Here is a 24,539-nt window from a genome sequence, read left to right as displayed (position 1 = left end):
CACTAAGTGGCGAGGAGGGATACGTGGCGCGCTGTTTTGGAATCGGCTATAACCGCGTAAGCGGTGTCTACGCCAGTCAAGAAGAAGAAGAAGTGGCGAGTAGTTGTTTTAACCACGGGATTTAACAAGATTTCGTATAATTCAAAGTAGATATAATTGATTTTGTATAAATGTATCAGTTATTTATGTTTACATTTAATTTTGAATAAAATTGGTCATATTTATTAAGAAAGTGAGCCAAAAATATCCAAACGAATACAGCTAATATTTTCATTCATATCTTATAATTATTATATTTGCATAAAACATATGCTAATTTGTAAAACGCACTTGAATTCATCTGATGTAAACATATAAGGACATTGCGACAATTCCTTTCAAATTTTGGAGTTCTTTGGGATTTATATTGATATAAATTTAGAGTATATATTTTGGCAGAATTGTTTTCTTTTAAAATTCGTATCATGTTGTGCGAGAGAGAAACTTTGCTAGCTAACAGCACAGAAATACTCTTACGTATATGAGTCAAAAACAGCTGATTTATAAATCTCCAACGACAGTGAGAACAGGATAGTTTTATGAAGCGTTATATTATGTTCCCTCAGACACTAATCACCGAGGTTTAGGCTGTTGAGACGTTTAACTCACTAAACCGCTGGATTTAACAAGATTTCGACATACAAAAATGACACTTTATAATCACTTTACCGAAGCGATTTGAAGCTGAACTACTCTAAATCCCCCTATGCGACTCTGATTTTAAGCCTTCTGTTGGTCACATTTGTTTAATCAGAGCTGCTTTTCACTACAAACTGTCAAAAAATGTCACAGCTTCGGTCAACAGCTGCGAAGAGTGTTTGTTTACAGTTAGTAGGTGCTGGCTGCTGCTGGCTTTCAGAAGAAGAAGAGTACCAACCGTGTCATATTTTTAAAATTTACCAATATAATATTGAATAATTACTTGGGAAGATATTTGAAACTAAAGCCCCAACAATAAAAATAATTATTTTTAATAATAACTCATAATTTGTGTTTTCATAGTTTCACTAGCTAACAGTACAGAAACGCTCTTACGTATATGAGTCAAAAACGGCTGATTTGTAAATCCCCAACGTCGTTGAGAACGGGATTGTTTTGTGAAGCGTTTAAATGTAATCTAATCACTTCAAATTTTTGTCGGAACATGATATTAAATGTAATCTAATCACTTAAAATTTGCTCTCGGAACATAATATTAGGAAGAGTACGAGTTTTGTAAACGACAGATAGATGGCGCTAATACTCACAATAAATTTTCGATTATTGTCGACAAAAATTATAATCGACTTCGATTGTTCTCTGCTTATTTTTGTATTGTAACGGATTTCCAAAATCTGTCGTTTACTCTAAAACTCTGCCCTGAGTTCGATCACTGGATTATCACACTTTAATGGCTATACACTAACCTTTATTTCTAAATCATTATAACTCACTCGACACTCTCTCCTTAGAATTGTGCTTTCTCGATAACTCTCTTATTAGAACTGTGTCTTGCCAGTACGGCAGCCCTTATATAGTTGATTGTTGGCAATACATCGCCACTCGAACATTCTGGCAACTACGTTTATCGATGTCTAGATAAATCTGGCAAGTTATCGATTTCGATTGTCTATTTTAGTTTGTTCTAATATCATTTTCGTTACAATATTTATAAAAACTTAATACATTATTTTATTTTATTGAGACCTGATACCAACTAGAAGTTAAATTAAAGCTTATTTAAAATACATAATTATTAAGTTCTGTTATAGTGCACGGCGAAGGTAATATTTTATAATTAAAAAAAAACAGTTTTGAGCACTTATATTTTAATAATAACTATCAACGTATATTTTATGTTAATATATAATTTCACATAATATCAATCAATATAAATCAGCTGTGATGTAAAAGTGGTTTAATTAAAAAAAAATTTTGAAATAGGACCTCGTAATAATGTTATGGTTTTAAGCAACTCTGTCAATTGAATGCATTTCTGTGTCGGTGTCGCCATTTGCAATTCTTTTCGCTTGTATTTCGCATAGTTACATTTTCTATTGTCTGCTTGTGGATAAAACCGCTAAGAGTATAGTTTTTGGTAAACGTTGGAATAGTCTTCATAAATAATATAATATAACGACCAGCAAATCTTCACTGAAGTGTTAAATATTTTTTGAGGACGTAGATAAAACTATTATCAGGTGAGTAATGTGAATCACATATGTACATAAAGAGGCGGTAGAATATTTGTACTGTCCGGAATTTTTGAGTAATAAAATGCGTATGTCTACATATAATATAGCATTTGAAATAATCTAATTGAATTAATCAAAACATTCATTGAAAATGTGGTATGGAATAAAGAATTTAGTAAAACATCGATTTTCAAAGATTGCTAATTAATTTCCCCGAATTATGTATGTATTCATTTGAATACAATTGATATTAGTAATTAGACATACATTATATTACAATAACTCACTAGTTAATATTTAAATCTCTATTACTATTGACTTTTTTAATACACCTATGAAAATCTTTAGAGATTTCTAGTGTCTCTATTTAGACCCTCTTATTCATGGGTTTTAGTTTATGACATAGGTTTTCCCTATGAATCCTGCGTTTTGTACAAGATAAAAAAGAAGTGTATCTGTTTACTACATCGTTCTTTTAACTTTCTTAGACCGACTTTTGAGCTCTAACAATATAGCATAGATACAAATCACTGGGAAGATTGAATAATGCACTTGTAAAGAGTAAATTTATATATTTTATGTATTAAAAATATAGAAATTAAGAAATACTTGACTGTTTCGCGATTCATTGTTTAACTTTTCAAGTAATTGGTAATACATTCCACTTTAGGTATTTTTTTTAATGAACACATTTTTTTTTTATCGATTTGTTACAAAACTTTATTTAGTAAACGTTAGTGTAATAACAGGAAGGAAGTAATATAGTTTTCATAATTATTCCGAATTTTTTTTACATTCAAATTTCTATAGTGCATGATAAATTGTTAGTGCTATTCTACAGTTTATTTTGTTTCACAATACTAAACATGAACATAAAATCATGGATTCGTGGTATTAGGTTGTCGGGCGATCTTTTTCTTATTTTGAAATATATAAGTAAAGTTTATAAGACGTTTTAACCTTCTTAGTCTTAAATACTTTTAATTTTATGAACAAAATGCTATAGACAGAAGCGTTTTATATAATAAAATTAATATATCAATATTTAATGGAAAAATTAATTGAAGCACAACTTTAGCTATTCGATATTTAAAACTCCAGAAATTTGTCTATTGTGTCAGTAGAGGTTATAAGTTAGTACATTTATACTTCCTTACTACATATGGTGTAAACAACGTTTAAGGTGATATTATGACTTTAATTTCCACTGGAATTACTTGTTGTATATATTGGATATGGGCATTTCCGCCTGAAGGTCCCACCACAGACAAAATATTAAACATTATTAGAATTACCAAGTTTTTGAATATTTTCATAGAAAAATATTTAAATTTGTTTATATTAAATAAATTTTAAATTTATTCATAACCAATTATGAGATATCCGAAAGGCAAGTCGCATAGGACCTACTTTTCGCATTTCTATTTTTCTACGGCATTTATTTTTTAGTCGAAAATTTTAAAGAAACATAATGTATTAATTTTTGCTTTGTGTACAACCTTTATAATGGTACAAGGACAAAATAAAATGCATACGAAACCATCCGATTGCAAATAACTGTAAGGTTTTGTTATCTTATTATCTTATATTTGCGACATCAAAAAATAACACTTGTTTCCACTGCATCGGAATGGTCCCGATCGACATCTTAGTTGTGGATTGAAAAATTTAAAATTATTTTTTGGCTTATAAAATTGACTGAAGTATTTAAATACATTATTTTACATTATTTATTTACATATGAGTAAAAACCGAACTTTAAATTCCACTAAACTAACTATTCAAATAGATTTTGGCAAACTTATAGGCTTACAAATCAAAATAGGAGTACTCAATCTAAGAAGGTTGTCAGAAGGAAAGCAATTGCTGTTGTAAGTGATAAGCTTGAGCTTTAGTTGCTTTTCTAAAACATTTATTTTTTCTGATAGTAACTGCTCTCAGAATAAAAACAATCTTATCAAGCCGGGTTGATTTTACAAAAAAAAAATGTAAATGCTCTTCAAAAACAAAATAGTACAATGGTGCTTAAAATGAATTTTATGTCATCAGATTGAAAAACATTCCTTAATAAATAATTTAGATAAAAAATGGTTAAATGCATTCCAGGTACATGTGTATATCCCAGTTGCATTTCTTTTGTTGCGATGGTCAAGAAGTAAAAAGTTCTTCATATTCATAATTCATACTATAAAAAATTGTTGTTGTGTTTCTATTTGGATGTTAGTTAAAATAAATAAATATATAATATATTCATACCAATTTTAAAGTCATCAATGCAAAACATTTTATAATTCAAAAACATTTGAATATTGCCTCACAATTCGCTGAAATCGGCGTTTGAATCGTTATCTGAGAAAACGACTGCGGAAATGCTCATATATACTTCTGTAATGTTAACATTATTTTTTAAATAATCCAAAAACACATGAGTCATTACATATGTATATAATATTTATTTTAAGTTTAAAACCGGTAATTGGTTGTATGGAGCAATCACCCGAACATTGCAATTTAGATAAAGATTCAAAGCAATATGTTTTCGTTTTCCCGTAACAGTAATTTTAAATAAAAAAATTATTTTATTTTAATTATTTATTTAGAAATATTAGTATTACTTTACAATGTACTATTTGGTTCTATATACCACATAAACCACAATCACAACCACTTAAATCAAATAAATTCCAGGAATTGGAAATAACATGTCAGTGAAATTGGGTTTCAACAATATCGTAATTTTTTCAGTCTCCAAAATTGGTTACTACAATACTATAAAGCGTTAAAATATACTTCTTTGATGCCAAAAATTAAAAATCATAAAAAGTTTGTGTGCTCACGAAATATACTTACATGGTAATTTTCACTTAAAACTTATAATATATTAATATATATAAAATATTTTGAAAATGATTCATCTTAACAAGTCATGCGCTTAAACTAATAGATTGCTTAAGAGCCAAATTTCAATACTATTGGACATTGTCAGAATCGGTAGATAATAATTCCATTGGATATGAAACATTAAATTAGTTGTGGTAGGTTTATCTTTTAACAGAAATAAAGGAAAGATTTACGAATATTGTATCTAAGATGAATGTAAATGTATGCATATTTTATATTAACAATTGGAAATCACTTACTTAGTATGGCGTAGTGGAAGTTATTACTGCAATTTTTAACAACAACGTGTTACGAGTTGAAGGATGTGTATAAAAACTGATTAACATATTACTTTATTGTTTGTTTATTTTAATACCTTTTTCCTTTTCATTTTATTTTTTTTTATTTTTTTTATTTTTTAAAGCCATACTTCAAATATTATCTTTAAATATTTAAATATAAAAAACTCAATATATTTAGTTGGAATGTAGTTCGTTATGCTATTACTTATTTGTCTGTATGTATGTATATTGTATTTCGAATGATATCACCCAAAATGTTAATTTTTGACGGTGTATATATCAAAGATTATGCCCTAAAGATTGAACATGTGAACGCCTTTGCAAATAGTTACTGATACTGTCCTGGGAACACAAGAAATATCGTTACGATCGCCGATTTCCAAATTAAGGGTAATTTACTATTTGTCGTTGCTTATGGGTGGTTTAAAATTTATTGCAAATACAATAACACTGCTGTTAAAACACAAGGGAACGTTCAAGATATCTTTAATGGTGTTTCCTTCAAATTTATCAAGTCATCTTTACTTTTAAAAGTTTTGTGTTAAAATATTATCAAAAGATTCGCAATAAACGTATAAAGGTGTAAACGTGTTGTATTTGTTAAAAAATCGAACCTTTTATGTATTTTGGGTCGACTGCGTATTTGCTTTGGAATTAAATACTACTATTTAATGTCGCATTCCTGTTGGTAATACCAGTAAGTCGCTTTTTACTATAAACCGAGCAATATTAGCTTGTCTTTGATTGCCATCGGAAGTCAGTCAATGTAATTTTGTTGCCATGGGGATTGAGGAATGAAAAAATGTAGTCAAAATGGTCAAACAATGGCATTCATACTAAATACATAGGTATTGTGAATATTGAAGGAGTTTTGGTAGAAAGTGTTGATATATACATACATATGTTTATGTACGAAAAACATACTATTGTCAAAAGTCACCTAAATTAGGCGTGGCTACACTCAAATTATTATTTAAGTGGATATGCATTGCTGCTTAATATTAACGTATTCAAATATCTTGAAACAAAAATTATATTTTTTAGTAATGTATTCAACTTAGGTCATAAATTTAAATACAAATATTTATTTCAAGTTGGTTAAATTAAAAATTGTTGCATTTGGTTAACTTGCATATAAATATATATGTAATTGGTGTTTGTTAGAGTTTCAGTTCAGAATTCATAAAATTGATCGGAGTTTTTTCGAAATATACATCTTTTGAAAACAACATTCGCCTAATTCTCACATTTTTTCTCTATATTTCAATAACTGCAATTTTTTGACCCAAACAAGGAGGTTAAATGTTTGACTTCGATTTTTGAACTAACTTTTCAAAAGCTGAATTATGCTGGAAATTACTGAAACTAACACATTTTCTATTTAGATGGAAGTTCAATCGATTATCATTTTAGCTATTTATGTTAGAGTAAAATTTAAAAAAAGGACATTTACTTTATTCTAGATTATAAAAATGTTTTCAGACAATTGTTATATATTGATTGTGTTCGATTTGTAAATACTGAATATAAATCGATTCCAATGGTTTGGGAATTGCTGCTAATCTTGCTGGTCAGTCAGTATCATAACTCTATGATATCAGACATATTGGGAACAAATTGAAATTATACTTTGTACTTCAAAATGTACTATGAAGTGTTCCCACTGATGCAAAAAATGCTGAACGGACTTTTGCTGATTCTAAGCAGCGCTTTCTCTGGCAGTTTTAATGAGTTCATTAGAGCGTTGATATTGTTGTCGAACTGAATTTTGACGATATAGCTATGATTCTACACACCTTCCAACGACAGTTGGGTCTCCGCAATCAGAACCGACCAGGACTTATATCTGGTCGAGGACTGTTAACTCGAGTGCATTCTTTTATAACTTTTAGGGTCACTTCTCACATTAGTCCCAGATATTTATTCGCTGTAAACAAGGGGAATGTATACAAAATTATATATACACTTAATATAACCAACAAGTAGTGTACCGTAATATAAGAAAGACTTTCTGTTAGACTAGGGTTATGCATTTTTAACCGTAAGCGTTTTACTCAGACAGTAATTTAAATAATTATCCTATTCCGAAGGAAACTAACTACATTAGAATTTTTCATTTGTGCTAGTTTGTTTGTCTAACAAATTTTCCACAATTTGCTGAATTTCACATGATTGTCTTCGTACGACTTAAAATTACCATAACCATCAACGACCAGTTGTTAGATTTCTTTTTATACACGTAGTTAGTTACGCCTTGAAGGATGAAGGAAAACGTATGAGGCTTGCTCTAAATTTTAAATATATATAATGTGAAAACATCAGCTGATATTGACACAGCTAAATGACCCTCCCAACCGACATAGTTGCTTCTAAAATCACAAGATAATGGCTATTGCTCCATTAAATATTCACAACTTGAGACATCAGTTGTGTTTTCAGTTACACGGTTTCGATGCAAGTTCTGTTCCGGCCTGCCCATCGTGCAATTAAAAATTCCCATAATTTGATTACGTTCCTTGATGGGGATATACTTTCAAACAACTTCCTTACCCATAAAAAGGGGTTGACCGCAGAAGCAAAGACAAAAAAATAGAAAAATAAAAAAAAAACATGATACTGACAATATTAAATGCAACTTTATTAATACCTTCTCTACGGCACACCATAATGGCGCGTGCATTCATGTACATTCGCATAAACGTACATAAATTGTAATTACATATAAATGCAGGTACTCGGAGGTTTTCTGTTGTGGCCTTTCAGGTTGACATATTGGTTGCGTGGTACCCGAACGTGTAACTTCCCCTGTTTCTATATATCGAGCAAGAATTTTTAATGATCTATTTATTTGTTAGATTTTTATTGGTCAGTTTGTGGTATGTGCATGTCCTATCTATCCATTTGTAGTCTGTCAATGCTGTTTCTAAATGACCATACGCAAACGTTCCTTCTCTGTCAATTCACTTTGGGTGATCGGGTCTGAATTTTTGTACATGTGCAGATCTGGAGTGGGAGTTGGAACAGACTCGTTTTTGATTGGCCGATTTCCGGTTGCATTTGATGGGCCGGCTTTTCAAAGCCTAAGCAATGCCCAAAGTTTTTCTAATAAATAAAGGCTTTTGTCTCTTCAACACGGTAGTTGGTGTAGACATTTCATTGGAAGTGGTCAGCGGCTGTTTGGACTTACCAATGATTTCAAGAATTAATCTGTGAAAATTTGTGATAATTTTTATAAGTGTTATTTGTTAAAAAAATCTAGTTAATTCCGATTAATTGTATATATACATTATACAAACAAAAGGTAATACGAATTTTTCGAGTAAATTATTGAAACAAAGAAGTGTGAATTCATTAATTTTCGTTTTTATTTAAATTATATATCACATCCCATCCACACATTGAATTAGTATTGCAAATCGAAATTAGAATTATATAACATTGGGTGACGTCATATCTCAAAAAAAAGTCCATTAACTCAGAGTTTACTTGGGTCATTGTAAATTAATATCTCGTCACTTGTTAAATTTACTAAATCTAACATATTCACCAAGTTTCTTTTTATTTGATATTTCTATCTGAAATCTGTTTTGTTTTGCATTTTTTCTAAATACTAATTTTGCAAGAAATGCACATTAAGAATACAAAATTTTATCATTATTATTAGTATAGATATTAATAATGAGTATTCTGTTGTTCCAAGTTCTCAATAGCATATGTTGAAAGTTACAATTGTGTATTTTATTAAGTCAGATTTATTGTACCTAAAATTTTAAATTTGTGCGACTTCTTAAATTTCTCTTATAGGTTAAAGTGCTATACAATTTTAAATTTTTTGAACTTCGAACAAAAACATAAATCAGTGATGGTAGAAGCGGCATCATAATATTATTATCGTCATAGATATTTACAGTCTTCAGAGAAATAAAGGTTGTGGGATTCACTTAATTTTTTTTGCAGTTAAAAGTAACTTAATAGAGTTTTGAGCTAGTTTTTAGTTTATGTTTTTAAAAATGAAGTTGTTATCACCACAACTCGAATAAGATATTTTCCTATAAGATATAAGAATTACCTTGAAATCATACCTTTTAAAATAAAATCCATATTTTTAAAGTATATTAACGAAGACATTTTCAACTAATATGTATTATATCGTTTTATATCGTCAAAAGAAATTTGTCTTATCTTGGGCATGTTTTATTTAAATAACGATTACAAATTTTCTAACTTCGTGTAATTTTTAAATTTCGATCGAAAAAAAATATTTATTGTTTAAAACTTTTCACTATTAAGTCCTGGACAGTGGGTACCTATGTAGATAATAAATCCATTGGTATCTAGGCTATATAATTTCTGAATTTAGTTAGTAATTTAATCTAATTTTCTAATGTGTGGGGTCCATAAGTAAAAATCTCTCTGTTTCAGATCATCTGTCTTATTTCGAAAAAAATCATTTGTTGGTGATTTAAATTCTAATTAACCGATTGAGTTGGTTAGACATGTTTTGAAAACCTTAATTCGACACATTTCTTACCATGAATGAGTTTTATTCAGAAATAAATACAGTTGAATTCCATAACTCGAAGTTCTCTATAAATCGTACTCTTGAAGTCAAAATTTATGCAAAATACCTTCCGTAATTCGAATTCTCTAACTCGAAATTGTTTTGTGGATTATGATGATTCGAGTTAGTAAATATTCATTGATTTGTGCTAAATCTGTATCAACAACCATTGTCTGACTACACTATTAGTTCTGTGCAGTTAAATATTGCATTGAGAGATCATCAATATTCGGTTTCTCAATAATTCTCCAATACTTGCAGCAAAAGGCAAACATTCGAAAAATAATCATTACTATAACGATGTTCGAATAGATAATGAAATAGCACCAAAAATATGTTACTCTAATTAACAAACAAACATTTAGCAAATAAACAGTTATTTCATATTCAAAATTGTTTATAACATTTGTTAATAAGAATAACTTTTCGAATATTAAAACTTCATTTAACTGATATATATAAACCATAAAAATTATAGCTACATCATTAAAATACTTTGTACGTGTGTAATATATGTGAAATGTTTATTTTTTTTATATTTAGAGATAATGAAGATTAAGCGAGAAAATAGCGACGATGGCCCACATGTCGACAAACGTAGTCGACGCAATGATGATCAGATACGTATCCTCATACCTAGTAATGTAAGTAGAAATTATGCTTTTGCGAAATTGATAATTTGTCTAACTTCCAATGTATCTATTCTAGATTGCTGGCGCAGTTATTGGCAAAGGAGGACAGCATATTCAAAAGATGCGCACTCAGGTAAACCATTTCTACGAATCTAATATTAAGCCATCAACTTTTAAAACTCCGACGTCCATTGCTTCCATTTGTTCTTCCCAATACTTTAGGAATAGAATAATATCGATTCGATGACCGTTTTATTATTATTCTTGCTCTTATAAAATTAAAATTATAAGTAAAAAAAAAAGTTTTTGTGTGAAAATTTTAACTCAATAAACACCACTAGATGTTAGAAAATAAGAATATGCAGGATGTTAAATGCTTAAATAACTACAAATAATAAGCAAAATAACTTTGCTCGCTGAAGTTAGACCATATCATTGTAAAATTTTATATTAATTATTGAACAAATTCTATCTCTATGCCTTCTACACTTTTATTGGTGTTAAAAGTTTTGGATCGTTCAGTCTGAAAATCATCGTACACCTACTTATGCATATGCTTAGGATCTAATTTTCTATTATATAATAAGACTACCAATAATTTTAATTGTTTTAATTAGCCATTGCACATAACCTCATAACTAAATGACAATTTTTCTCTCTTTTCTCTTGTCCCACTCTCTCGTTTTATGTAACTGTGTCGTACAAAATCGACTCGAAATGAAACGAATTCGATTGTAAAAAACTCAAATCGTAAACGTTGAAATATATACGTTGCCGTGACTGCCCGCCTCGATCGCCCATCTACTGCTTGATTTGATCTGCCCCGTACTGGTTTGTTCTGAAATATAACTCTTTACGGCAAACCCAACAAAAAACATACCATATAAATACATATATATATATATATATATGTGTGTGTATATAAATATATTAATTGAAATTGAACGAAATAATGTCCATTCGTCTGCCCGATTGCCCGCCTGCCTGCTCGTTAATTTGCTCGCCCGATCGCCCGTCTTACAACCGAAATGGCCTTGGTCTAATCTGAACACCATCACCACCACCACCAAACGACTGTTTGGCCGACATCGATGTGTCTTCGAATAAAACATAACAAATCCATCTAAACTCTTTAAATCAACAAATCTGTTTCAACTCTGATATTCAAATCCACGATGACATTTTGAATGCCATTGTGTCGTGTTGCAATCACTGCTGCTCTGTCATTTGAAACGAAAAATAATAACAATAACAATAATAAATAATGTAATGGAATTAATTGAATATGTAAACTGATCCATAAACAAAAATGCATTTCGTCTACGTACCAATTCACCAAAATGTGAAAATAACTCTCGTGATTTACGGTAACGCAAATGATCCACATTTTTTAAAATTGTGCTTAACACGAATTGACCAACAACAACCACTCGTACTGCTAAACCATCACCAATATTATACGCCACCAATGAAACAACTTGACCAAATGTTACCCGTAATCCTAACACTGTGCCAATCAACCAATGCCATGCAAATGCAGTATAAAGCCACTGTATCTGTCGACGATTCTCAAGGCCCCGAACGGTAAACAATTATCCATTAAAATATTTTAGATTCCTTTTTATCTAAATCGAATGATTGTCAAATATCAAAGTAATATACATATGTACAATATCAGTACTTTAGACCTAGGTAAAATTTATGTTTAACTTTTTGGTTGTTCCATTGCAAAATACCGTATTTCGTATATCGTATATCGTACATTCGCATTTCGTTTTTTAACATACTTGCACTCTAATCTCGTACTAGATTGATTTCTCTTATAAATATTATGCTAAAATGTTTTCCTATAGTTAACAATTAAAGAACGAAGTATATCTGTAGGTATCGAAGCAAAAAAGTATTTGTGACATGTAGGAACCATTTCAATATAAATTAAAGTACATATACAGTACGTTCGTAAATTTAATCAACAAAAGTAGTAATTAATTATCTGTGACAAGCAACCAGCATCCACATACATTTTAAATTTCAGTATAAATATTTATCCTTTTTCTAATGATTGTCTGACGCTCTAACAAACGTTTTTAAATAAGACCGCCCTTTGGCACATATGTAATTTACCTCAAATGAATGGAATAGTTCACATGGGAAAACACTTCTTCTCATTATTTTATTATAACTCATATCGAAACTGAGCTAGCAATTCATGAAATAACTCATCTAACTAATGCATTAATGTCATTTTGTTACTTCTCAATAATTCTGTTCAATAATCAATTTCATATTTTCAGCGTCATGCATTCCTTCATTCTTATTTGTACCAATATTTGCTCGAACCCTCTTTAAAAGCTGTACCTCGAATTGAAATCCGCACCTTCATTAACTCAATCTAAACCTCAGTATTTACCTTTTCAAACAAGTATGGAGTGCATATAAGAACATGTGGAGAAAATGCCGATCAAGCCCATTAAATGACCAGCAGTAATTGTACTGCACGCACTTATTGATGCGAGTTGCATTCCATTCACTCAAAATTATTTGTGTATGTGCGTTCGGATATGTTTTTAATAAATTTATTGTATAATACATTCATTACCAATTGGTATTGGCGTAATTGTAGCCATTTATTTTGGGAAATCGATGAACGGTTCATTTAACAATTATTTGTGAAATTTACTAATCCATATAATCAACATTTCTTATATTAACCAATCCAGTGTCATTGTCGATAGTATTAATGTTGTATTCATTAAGAGTTTGTGTCGGTTGCCAACTATTATGAACATACACACATACCTTAAGCAAGTCTATGAAGTTTGCGATTTTGTAATAAGCAGTGGTATAACCTAATTTCGGTCTTTAGCCAACTAATGTCAGAAGTTTATACCTGAACGCCGCGCATATATTGCAGATAAATTGAAGTCAAAGTTGTATTTATAAAATAATTTTACTCCTTTTTTGCGTTTTTCTAATAGCACCATATTGATATCATCTGATCTTGAGTCAACTCTACAAATTGTAACCGAGATGTTGAAATATTTCGAAGAGGTAAGAGTTTTATATGTTTCTCCTATTAAATTAAATGTTACGAATGAAATTTTGTGTATATTAGTCATTTATAATAACTGAAACGAAATTGTATTACAGCGCGATGATGAGGTCGACGTACGTCTGTTGATTCATCAAAGTCTTGCTGGATGTGTAATTGGCAAAGGTGGTCAAAAAATTAAGGAAATTCGAGATGTGAGTATATAAAATATTACTGATTTCTAAATACAATTTGGAACTAAATATTACATGTATGACATTGTTTTTACTAAGAAGTGATCGTGATTATGATCGCAAATATTAAATGAGTATTAATAGTTAATTTCAAATTCAAGGGAGTTTTTGCTTGAAGTAAGTGTTTAGTACTGTCCATCACGCATATGTCTGGATCGCTTACCACCATATAATTTAATTTAGGTTGTTCAGAATACCTTAGTCTTTATTGCTGGATTTTTTAATAACAAATAGTATTGCTCTCATTGATTGATGCGAATGTGATAGATTTTAAGTCAAAAGTAAAGTAAACGTTTTTTTTTTTCAAATTGCGAATTTTTTAATTATGGAAATTACATACTATCACTATTTTTTTATTAATGCGTCAACTAGATGTACCAACCGAAACAAAGTTCTTACATATGCTTTATTAAAAGTTTCATACGAATATTTTTTAATTTAAATTATTTTTTAATTATTATATTAAAAACTAGCAGCCCGCTCCTACTTCGCAAAGGTTTCAAAAGTTGTAATTTTTGTGGGTGTAACATACACACCCTATAATACATATGCATGAGATTTATAGTTTATGCGTCATAAATATTTGGGATCATTTAAAAAAAGTAAAATGAAGAAAATTCGAAAATGAAATTATATGTTTTTGCAATGAGCTAAAACTTGATTACGACCTCTAGTCTTTGAAGTCCGTTGTCTTTCTCTCTGATTATGAAGGCGTTAGGAACGCTCAGAGTTCGACTTCGTATATTTCTAATATTTTGTACTTCAAGCCGCTGTATACTCGTTACTCGACTCTCTGGCACGCGATTGCGATGCATATTCTCTTCGACTTGCAAGTAGGGCTGACTTCCTAAACGTCCGTATGCAAAGTTTTATGCCGTATGAATACACACTCGATACTTTGCAACATTGCTTGTTCTAAACTTTGTAACACTGTTGCGTTAGGCACATCTTTAATGCACAAAAAAAGGACAAACAAAATATTTTGTTAGAAGATTGTATTGTATTGAATAAATGCATCAACGATGTTAGCGATGCGCGGATTGCTTTTTTTGCGCATTTATCGCGCGGATTTGCCATTAAGAATACGATACTTTATCAAAGTTTGTGCAACTGCGATTGGGAATATGATACTTTGTTCGAATGCAAAGGAAAATACATTTAGGAAGTCAGCCAAGATTTTCAGTTTCTAATAAAGATTCTCCATCACGACGTCTTTTTGATACCCTCACCTGGGAACTATTTTCAGAAAGTTGAGATCTACATATATATATTTTATGTATATTTTCGGCATTTTAAAATGAAAATTAAACTGCCTTTGTACCAACTTTGTATTAAATTATTTGCTTAATAGGTATAGAAATGGAATTGAAAATGTATAAGAAATAATTGATGTTTAATTCCAATCATTTTAGTGACATCATTTTTCATTTCCACAAAATATTCAAAGTGGCAAAATGTGCGAAATGCTGTCGTGTAATTCAAGCGTCTGATGTTTTCATGTTTTTAGGTAAATTGAGCGGGGTGAGCGACGACCACGCGACAATTTTTTCAAATAACTTACATTTTTAAACACGTGATATCTTTAGAATGGAATGTCCAAATTGAATAATTCAAAAAGTTATATATTGGTTTAAAGCAGTCTTACATATGAAGTTATTTATTTTGATAAAGATTAATACCAAACATAAATAAAAGAGCTTTTATAGTGGTGATATTTCAACATATTTTGTTAATGAAAAAACATTTATTGTGACATAACTATAGTATTGTAGAACATACTTTTGTTCTACCAATAGTTTCCGCAGCACATGCGACGAAAGACATTTTAGGGCATTTTTTTACAACTTGGATTACGTTGGTTAAGTTTTAATAAGAATCCCTAATTTTTTCTAGCAATAAATAAAGCCAATGTTACTCAGGCGGAATGAACCCATCCACTGGGCAAATCTTGAAATTTGAAATCTGCATAGTAGTTTTTGAGTTTATTCATTACAAACATACATAAAAATCTATCCTCTTTATAATAGTAGTATAGATTATATTACTAGAGAAAATAATTTGATAAGTACGTAGCAATTTTAATCACAATATACATACATAGTTATGTATGTACCCACATAAATGTGAAAACAAAAAATTTTCTACATATACAAGCCAATCTATAAATATCCACATATTTTTGGATGTAAGAAAATTCTGATTAATTTAATGAGGTATGCAAAGGAATTTCCAGCTGCCGTTTGCCACTCGACGCGCAACAAACCGAGTTTCCTTGTTAAAATTTGGATTCACAATTATTTGATCCTAACGAATGTTGAACAGGTGCCGTGCTTAAACTAAGCAAAAACATCTGTCGCTCGTACTCATTTTTCTCCCTACATTTACTTAAACGTCTTTTCAGTTTCAGACACAAACGTACACACGTACACATACACAAAATATACATATGTATGTATATGTGAATGTGTTTGTGGTAAGCGACAGATGTGCATTGGATTTATGTATGTATAATTGATTCAGGAAATGCAGTTTTGAAGAGTTATTGAAGAGGACTATACATACAGTCAAAGACAAAAGTTTGAATACACCCATCAAATTTCAATTGTTACTGAAATTTAGTGTTTTAACACTAATGCAATGATACAGTTTATTTATAATAGATAATTAATCAATAACGGAATGCAAAAACACACATTGTTACGTAGATAACGTTAAATTATTAAAAAAACGTAAAATTACGCGAGACAAAAGTTTAAATACAGTGCATAGAGTTTAATTTTCTGACTTAATCAAATGAATATAAAGGGAGTAAATAATAATAATAAATAAATTAATAAATTGTCCGTGTCCTAAAAATGCTCAAGCGGGTTGATGTTTGATGATTGTGGCAGGCTATAGAGCGTCCGCATAGGGTCTTGTTTGGAATATCCAAGAACTTCCGAGATCCAAGCGATCCAATGAAGACTGCATATGTTGTTCCAAAATACTTTTATAAACATATTTGTCCATATACCATCGATAACCCTTAGATATCTCACTGTAGTTGCTCCTATTGCTCCCCAAACCATGACGCTACCCTCACTATGCTTATCGGTTGGTATTAAAGTTTGGGTTTGATATGCTATTCCAGCGTTACGCCACATTTTTGCATGGCCATCGTTTTAGAATATTTTCAATGGATTCAGGACACTTCTTCAAAAGGATTCATTCTTATCTTTCCTCATAAATCTCTCACGTTTTTTGGGTGGAACTCTGCTTCGAAAGCTATTTTCCCTCAAAGCTCGTGTTATAGGCTCGCCCGGAAAGCTTTCTTGTACGTCCAGTTTTTTGCACACTCTCACAAGATATATAAGTTTCCCTATATCTCGGTAAGATTTTGCTTTATAAAATGTAATTTTTTAAATTTTAACATGGTATGGGGCCACCATACTCTATCCTTTCTCCTTTACTATTTTTGTTTTTTTTAATTTTTTGTTCACTTTTGGAGAAGAAATCGTGCATAATGCCAAATAATAATCTAAGTCAAGATTTGTAGGAGACTCGTACAATTAAATACTGTTAAGGTTAATGGCACAAAATCGGTTATATAATTTTAATGATATATCGATTGTTTTCAGAATCATATGACTGTATTATATTTTAATCCGACATTTATTTAAGAATTCGAAGTGTTTTAATAATTTTACATTTAAATTGTGGGTATTCTCTTCTGCATGTCCTAAGTCAACGATTTATTCTTGTTTTAAATCACTTGCCTACGTATTTGGCAGCTGTACTGAACATCTGGTTGAAGCATCTTTTGGGATTTCATAGTTATTTTCAATGTCAGATTAACAGCATTTTTGTGATAAAATTTAGATTCGATGACATTTTTCAATACGAGATATTTCTCCCTTCCAATAATCATAAACTTTTGTTGTGTAAGCAGGTTCAACAAGTTTTAGAGCCAACTGTGAAATTGAATCCGGATGCGTTTCCCCATTTCCGTTAAGAATTATGTATTGAAAACATCAGCCTTTGCATATTACATTGTGTATTAAAATGGCGGTATTGGATACTTACTGCTTCTTCTTGTATGTATGTATTTTAAATGAATGTTCTTTACACGCATGGAGTTCACTTTAATGCAAGCTAATATATATATATACGGCAGGGAGTTGGAAATGTTTACTATATTGTTCGTTAATTTCGCTTTTGATTAAATTTTGTGAATCCAGCTTACCTTTATTGAAGACTTTTGGTTGATTCCTTGGTCGTTATTTTTAATTTTTCATACGAATATTATATATTTCATATTAAAACATTGCATAAACATTAACTATTTGAGGCTTGTACAAAAACTGAAGAAGAAATCGAAGCCAAGTCCCTATCATGGCTGTGATAATGTTTTGATATCTTTGCTGTATGATCACCAATCGTAAATGCCTCTCTAATATGTAATCTTTCATAACTGTTAGTTGGCCTAAATTTGCTTAGTTTATATATAATTGTATATACACATATATAGTTATGGGTTGGCAAAAGTACATATATAATACCCATTAGAGTCCGACTGATTAATCGGCCTTGGCATCGGCATCGGCCAGTATCGGTCACAAAATTCAGCATCGGCAACAGCCATATTTGGCCGATTTTTTCTACTTCTTTTGAATTATACTTACATAATTTTTTTTACTTTCTTGATTTGTCAAACGCCTAAAATATTAAGTTTTCCTTTCACCTTATAAAACACAGTTTGGTATATATGTGCCTGAACCAATAATTCCTCATGATGATAAAATTAAGTCTAGTATAAAGAACGTTACTATTTTTGTTTTAAATTTATTATTACATTATTTATAATGATCAGATTTATTTCAAATATGCACACTTTTGTTCAACAACTTGTTTAGTTTTTGAATATAATTTCATCATGACACTCTTATAGAAACCCTTGTTGCTATAGGCAAAAAACTGGGAGAGTATATTTTTAAAGTTTCTCTTGGGACGAATTTTTATAATCAATATCATTCGCCATAGAAACGAACAAGTAATAATCATTTGGTACTGGTCTGGACTATGAAGTGCGTGTAAAAGAACCTCCCAAAAAAAGCTTTCTTTCTTTTTTTAAAGGAAAGACGAATAACTTTTTTTCTATCTATATATTAAAAAAATAAGTTATTTAGTTTTGAATATTAATTGAATTCATGTTTACATATGAACTGATTTTTACTTATTTTGTGATGTTATTTGTTTTTGTTTTTCTTTTGTTACTATACTTGTTTACTAAATAAATTTGTTCATGAAAGAATCGGCATCGGCCGATACTTAGCCAACTGGCCGATTAATCGGCATCAGCTTCGGCCAAAAATTGGGTATCGGTCGGACACTAATATCTATACAATCGCCAATAGTACAATACCTTAACTGAACTATTCTTATACATGCGTGTCCTGAGGAACAGGCTCAAATTCGCTTGTACATACATATATAGAAATTATAATTGTGTCCCTGCGTACCCAACACAACGAACGTAGGTACTTACTACATCCCTATACATTTATTTGCGTGTAGTATATATATATATATTTAGTAGCATGCTTATGACAGTGTACGTATCCGCCTCTTCCTGTGTTTTTGAGGTTCAACAATAATTGAATGACAGCTGGTGGACATGCACAAGCGTATGCGCTGGCAGTTAACAGACTACCTGAATGACTTAAATATCCGCCGCAGTTACTCACACAAACGTGTGCCAAGTTGAGCATGTAATAACGTTTTATATTTGTTTGCCGAATATAGCTATAACTGTATCATGCAATGACATTAATTAGAACATTTTTAATTTTAATTTGATACACACACACGTGCATTTGTATGTGTGTCAGTTTGAACAGAAACTTAGCAGCAGTTATTAAAATTACATCTAAACATACATATATTAGGTGTACGAGTGTGTCCGTTTTATTGCTCTACTAAGCATTAATTGCACTACTTTTTCTCGGCTCCTTATATTTCGTAGATCGAGTAGATAAATGAACGCTCTCTGGGCATGAAATCATATTCGGAACACAATGAATATATTTCTTTATTTGAAACATTGTAGTTGGTCCCTTTTTTCGTTGTCTTCTGGCATTCAGCTGCCTGTTGTTTGATTAGTTGCTGATGTCGAGTGCTAGTATTACTTTTATTTGGAAATTTTTCATACATTAATACATTGTTTGAACTACAATATATGTTTGTGGCAGGTAGGTAGTTTGTTTCTATACGGTATACCTACAGCGGCAATAAATATATATATATATATATGTGAGTATACACATACATATGTGCGAGTACGTATGTATATAGGTAAATATTCAATAAAATACCAGAAACGAAAGACTGCGCATGTGTTTGCCGAACACCGGTTCCGCTGCGTGAGGCAGTCACACAATCGTTTGTGTATGAGTTTATTGTCAAGTTTGGTTACTTTATCCTTTTTGTCCTGCGAGCATGGAGTCACGTTAGAGAGAGGAGAATGCCTGCTGTCGTTGTGTGAGTGCGAGCGTGTCCATGTCCGTGTCTATATCGAATGAATTTATGTTGTCGGTGTATATATGTATGTATGGCAGTGTGCATGTGTGGGGTCATTTACAAACTCAAACATACATACATACGGTATATTGTAGGTATGCGTTAGCATGGATGGAATTTTATGTGTACCATGCGACTGACTCTTCCTGTCATTTGGTGCTGCTTTGGTCATTTCTCAGTATCGTTCTCCCCTATGAGTTGCGTGCGCGTGGTTATTAACAACAGTCGGCGATAACCATTGACAATGCTGACACAGCGTTTTGGTATTTATGAATTCAGTCCAACTAGTTCAGTATTAAGATTGGTCGCGGCAACATCACATCACACTTCGGCATTTCGATAATTGTGTCCTCGTCTGAACAACAGTGATGTCGGTCTTTAGTTTTCGGTCAACGCTCTTTACACTCGGTGCTATATATTTAACGCAAATATATTGTCATTGTGAAGAAATAGTCTGTTAAAATTAATCAATACGAAGGATGGTTGTGGCTATTTACAAAATAAATGCTAATAAAATAAGCATAAGCATGGAAGGAAAGAACGGTATGTTTTAGACACGACTTCAATCGATGCAATCGAAGCTGATGGACTTCAATTAACGTTTTCACATTATTTCCAATCCTATCACTTGGTGTGTAATTTTTGGACTCGTATGATATGTGTTTAGCTCGCTGTGGTATGTATTCGCGGGTACATGCCGATTCTGTTTGCTCATATTCATAATTAAGAAAATTGTTTTGTTACATGCTTACATTGACGTGTGTGAAGTGTATACATGTTTGTTTGACTGATTGTGTATTGGCTAGTAGATACTGGAGGGTGGACAAAAATGCTCTTAATTCATTCACGCTACAAGGCTGTGACTCAACTTTTCAGCTTCGTGTAAGGTTTCGGTGTTTGTGCAGTGTATAAAATTGTCGCCTTTATTCGCTCCACCGACCTCGTCGCCCGCCGTAGCTGACTATCGACTATTTCTTTGGTCAACCTCTAATGTGCCGTTATGTCGCACAATGTTAAATTCTATAAAGTAAAGAGGGAATGTCGAACGTTTCACATCATCGTTACGAACTATACTAAAAACAATTATTTATGGTTTTGAAATGATGCAATCATGTTTGTGTTGTAAAAATATGAATTCAAAGAATAGCCATAATTTCAAGTCCCCAAGGACTTCAATACCATGTTTGAGCCTTAAAAGGTTGTATCGGCGACAATACCTCGTCCGTTCCCACACCAGTGGGAATATATCCAGATTTATATTCGTCTAAAGACTATCAACGGCAGCGTTCCATAAATGTGTATTTATTTATTTTTTATTTTTGCAGAAAATCGGATGCCGCATTTTGAAGGTGTTCTCGAATGTTGCTCCACAAAGCACAGACCGCGTAGTGCAGACTGTCGGAAAGCAGTCCCAGGTGATTGAAGCCGTACGGGAGGTGATTACGCTGACGAGAGAGGTAAGAGTGCACTTTAAGTCGAAAGCATGTGCCATATTTTTCATTATTTAATTTATGTACGTTAATGAATAATTTCAGACTCCTATCAAGGGTCCAGTACATAATTATGATCCTACCAATTTTGATCGCATGTACGCCGATGAATATGGCGGTTATGGTTCCGGCGGTGGCGGGAATGGTGGTGGTAACAACCGCCAGTCACGCGGTGGACGCGGAGGCGGCGGAGGTGGCGGTATGGGCAATGGAGGCGGTGGCAACTTTGGTAACGATCGCGGTGGACGCAATGACCGCAGCCGCAGCGGTGGCCGACGCGATAACCCATTCATTAATCCATGGGCCAATGATGATGGCTTCGGTGGCAATAATGGTGGTGGTAATTTCGGTGGCGGCAACTTCGGCGGTGGTTTCGGTGGAGGAAATTTTGGTGGTAATGGAGGCGGCGGTGGATTCGGTGGAAATAACGGTCCATCTGGTGGCAATTTCGGCGGCAATGTCGGTGGTGGTAACCCCGGAGGCGGTTTCGGTGGCAACCAAATGAATAGCGGTGGAAACTTTGGTGGTGGCATGAATCCAGGCGGCGGATTTGGTGGACCTATTAATAATAATGGAATGGGATCTGTGGCTGGTGGTATGGGATCTGGCGGTGCTGGAGGATTCGGTCCTGGGCCGAACAATAATGGACCTAATGGTGGAAATTCTGGAAATCTTCCAAATGGCCATGATCCCAAAAACAGTACGCAGGTTACAATTCCAAAAGACGTGAGTACATAACATAGATACATCAATGCATTTAAAGTTACTAACGGTTATCTTTAACAGTTGGCGGGTGCTATAATTGGAAAAGGTGGTGGTCGTATTCGACGCATCCGCAACGAGTCTGGTGCCTATATTACAATTGATGAGCCATTGCCGGGATCAACCGATCGTATTATTACCATTTCCGGTAACCCAAAACAAATACAAATGGCCCAGTATCTTTTACAACAGAGGTTGGTGTCCAACACATCCTAAAAGTATGAACACATTCTCTAACTCATGATTTTTTGTTTTCAACAATACTCATTCTCATTGTAATTTACAACAAAAACCAAAAAACTACTAATCCATAAACAATGAATAACCGTCCAACTAACTCATTTATGTGTACTAAAGTGGTGATTGTGGCTAAAGGGTGATGAAAACTGTGTTGTTTAAAACGGGATAATCGCTTAAAATGCTTGTGTAACTACATATCTCGCTAAACTAATTCCTATAAGATACATTTTGCATGGAAGACTAGTGATTTTGTTGTTTTGTTTCACGAGTAACAATAAATCCCTTGTCTTCTTACAAAGTGTATTGATGCCTTCATTCCCATACATACGACTAGAAATGTACCTTATTGGATATATATTAAATGGGTATACCTCCAGTGTGTTAAAACCAATTTGTGCTAATTGTGAAATTTATTTATGTTTGTAATGTTCTAATAGCTTACATGTATATACTTTAACTACATAATTAATTACGATATTTTATTTTGTTTTGCAGTGTGCACGAGAACAACAACGGCAGACGAAGCTTCTAAACCAAATGTCGCCAAAATCGGGATAGATGTCAGTATGCACTCGTGTTATTGACAAAAGCATATATATATGTCATATATACGCAAAAATTTAACTTTAAGACTTACAAGCTCCTTAAATTTCATTAATTCTAGAAATGATTTGAATATACACAGCAATATTCGTTTTTAATTGGAACTAAACGAACAATTAAAAAGACCAAACAAATAAGCAAATAACATACATGTATTTATGTATTAAACTAAGCGCTGTCGACCTTTTTATAAATTCCCATTCTGTAAATTTCTTGATTATTATCGTATCGGCTAATACTAAGTAAATTCCAAATGAATGCAATGATGAATTCCAAAAGAAGAGAAAAATTGTAACACATGCAGTCCCACCACTTGGGTAGCCTCGATTAAATCTTATTTCAAATGGTAATTGTGCTGTTTTCATCGCATCGTACTGGATGCTCTAACCTGTGTGATTAATTCGAGAACATATTAAGTGCTGTATACTGAGGAATAGTAACGAAAAGTAATAATCTCTAATCATTTGTTACTCTCATGAAATTTATTACTAAAAATCTGTGAAAATCATTATCAGATCACTCGAATATAATGCACGCCAGGTCTAGTAGGGTCTGATTAACATAAGTGCGTAGTTTTTAAATTAACTTCTGACGCATACCACTAAGGTTGGTACCGACATATACCATTGATAAACTAAAATTTTGACAGGATTGTGAAAATAGAAGCACTATACCAAATAGATTAAACACTAACTGTTCTAGTTATATGGACTACTAAAATTAAAAGGGAGTTTACGTAGTTATTAGCAGTTTCATTTATGGAAACTTTTGCGTAAAACCAACATCTTACTAACAATATTGTAAAACATTATTTGAAACGCTTTGGTCTGCTATTTTTCTTATGGCTATTTTATTAAGTATGTGGAATTCAGATTCTACGCGCATAAAGCGAATTCTGTAAGTTTGTAAAATCATATAATAATAAAGATACAAACATATATAAGTACAATTTTTGAAATTATTTTAATTGATATGGTATCTAGTGTTCAAATATGAAACAGTTTTTCATTCGTTGC

The 24,539-nt window shown here is 31.9% G+C and overlaps 1 protein-coding gene across 3 annotated transcripts; it reads left to right on the top strand.

The window, feature by feature from the left end:
• Positions 1–2,021: 2,021 nt before the first annotated feature.
• Positions 2,022–24,472, top strand: LOC105217817 (heterogeneous nuclear ribonucleoprotein K homolog). 3 transcript variants are annotated; one of them, XM_054232768.1, is made up of 10 exons: positions 2,022–2,219; positions 10,500–10,600; positions 10,665–10,721; positions 12,129–12,172; positions 13,567–13,639; positions 13,739–13,834; positions 21,754–21,885; positions 21,964–22,644; positions 22,705–22,898; positions 23,416–24,472. In XM_054232768.1, the coding sequence occupies exons 2-9, from the start codon at positions 10,505–10,507 to the stop codon at positions 22,894–22,896; spliced, it is 1,371 nt and encodes a 456-aa protein (XP_054088743.1). In that variant the 5' UTR covers positions 2,022–2,219; positions 10,500–10,504; the 3' UTR covers positions 22,897–22,898; positions 23,416–24,472. The 3 variants fall into 3 exon arrangements, with proteins under 3 accessions (XP_054088743.1, XP_011191327.2, XP_011191324.2); XM_011193022.3 differs by having other exon boundaries at positions 2,024–2,219; positions 22,705–22,874; XM_011193025.3 differs by lacking the exon at positions 12,129–12,172 and having other exon boundaries at positions 2,023–2,219; positions 22,705–22,874.
• Positions 24,473–24,539: the final 67 nt, after the last annotated feature.

This window comes from Zeugodacus cucurbitae, chromosome 6, assembly GCF_028554725.1.
Source record: "Zeugodacus cucurbitae isolate PBARC_wt_2022May chromosome 6, idZeuCucr1.2, whole genome shotgun sequence".
In the NCBI taxonomy this organism is placed as follows: domain Eukaryota; kingdom Metazoa; phylum Arthropoda; class Insecta; order Diptera; family Tephritidae; genus Zeugodacus; species Zeugodacus cucurbitae.
The sequence above is the reverse complement of the archived record's forward strand: the minus strand, read 5'-3'. Positions and strand labels throughout refer to the sequence as shown.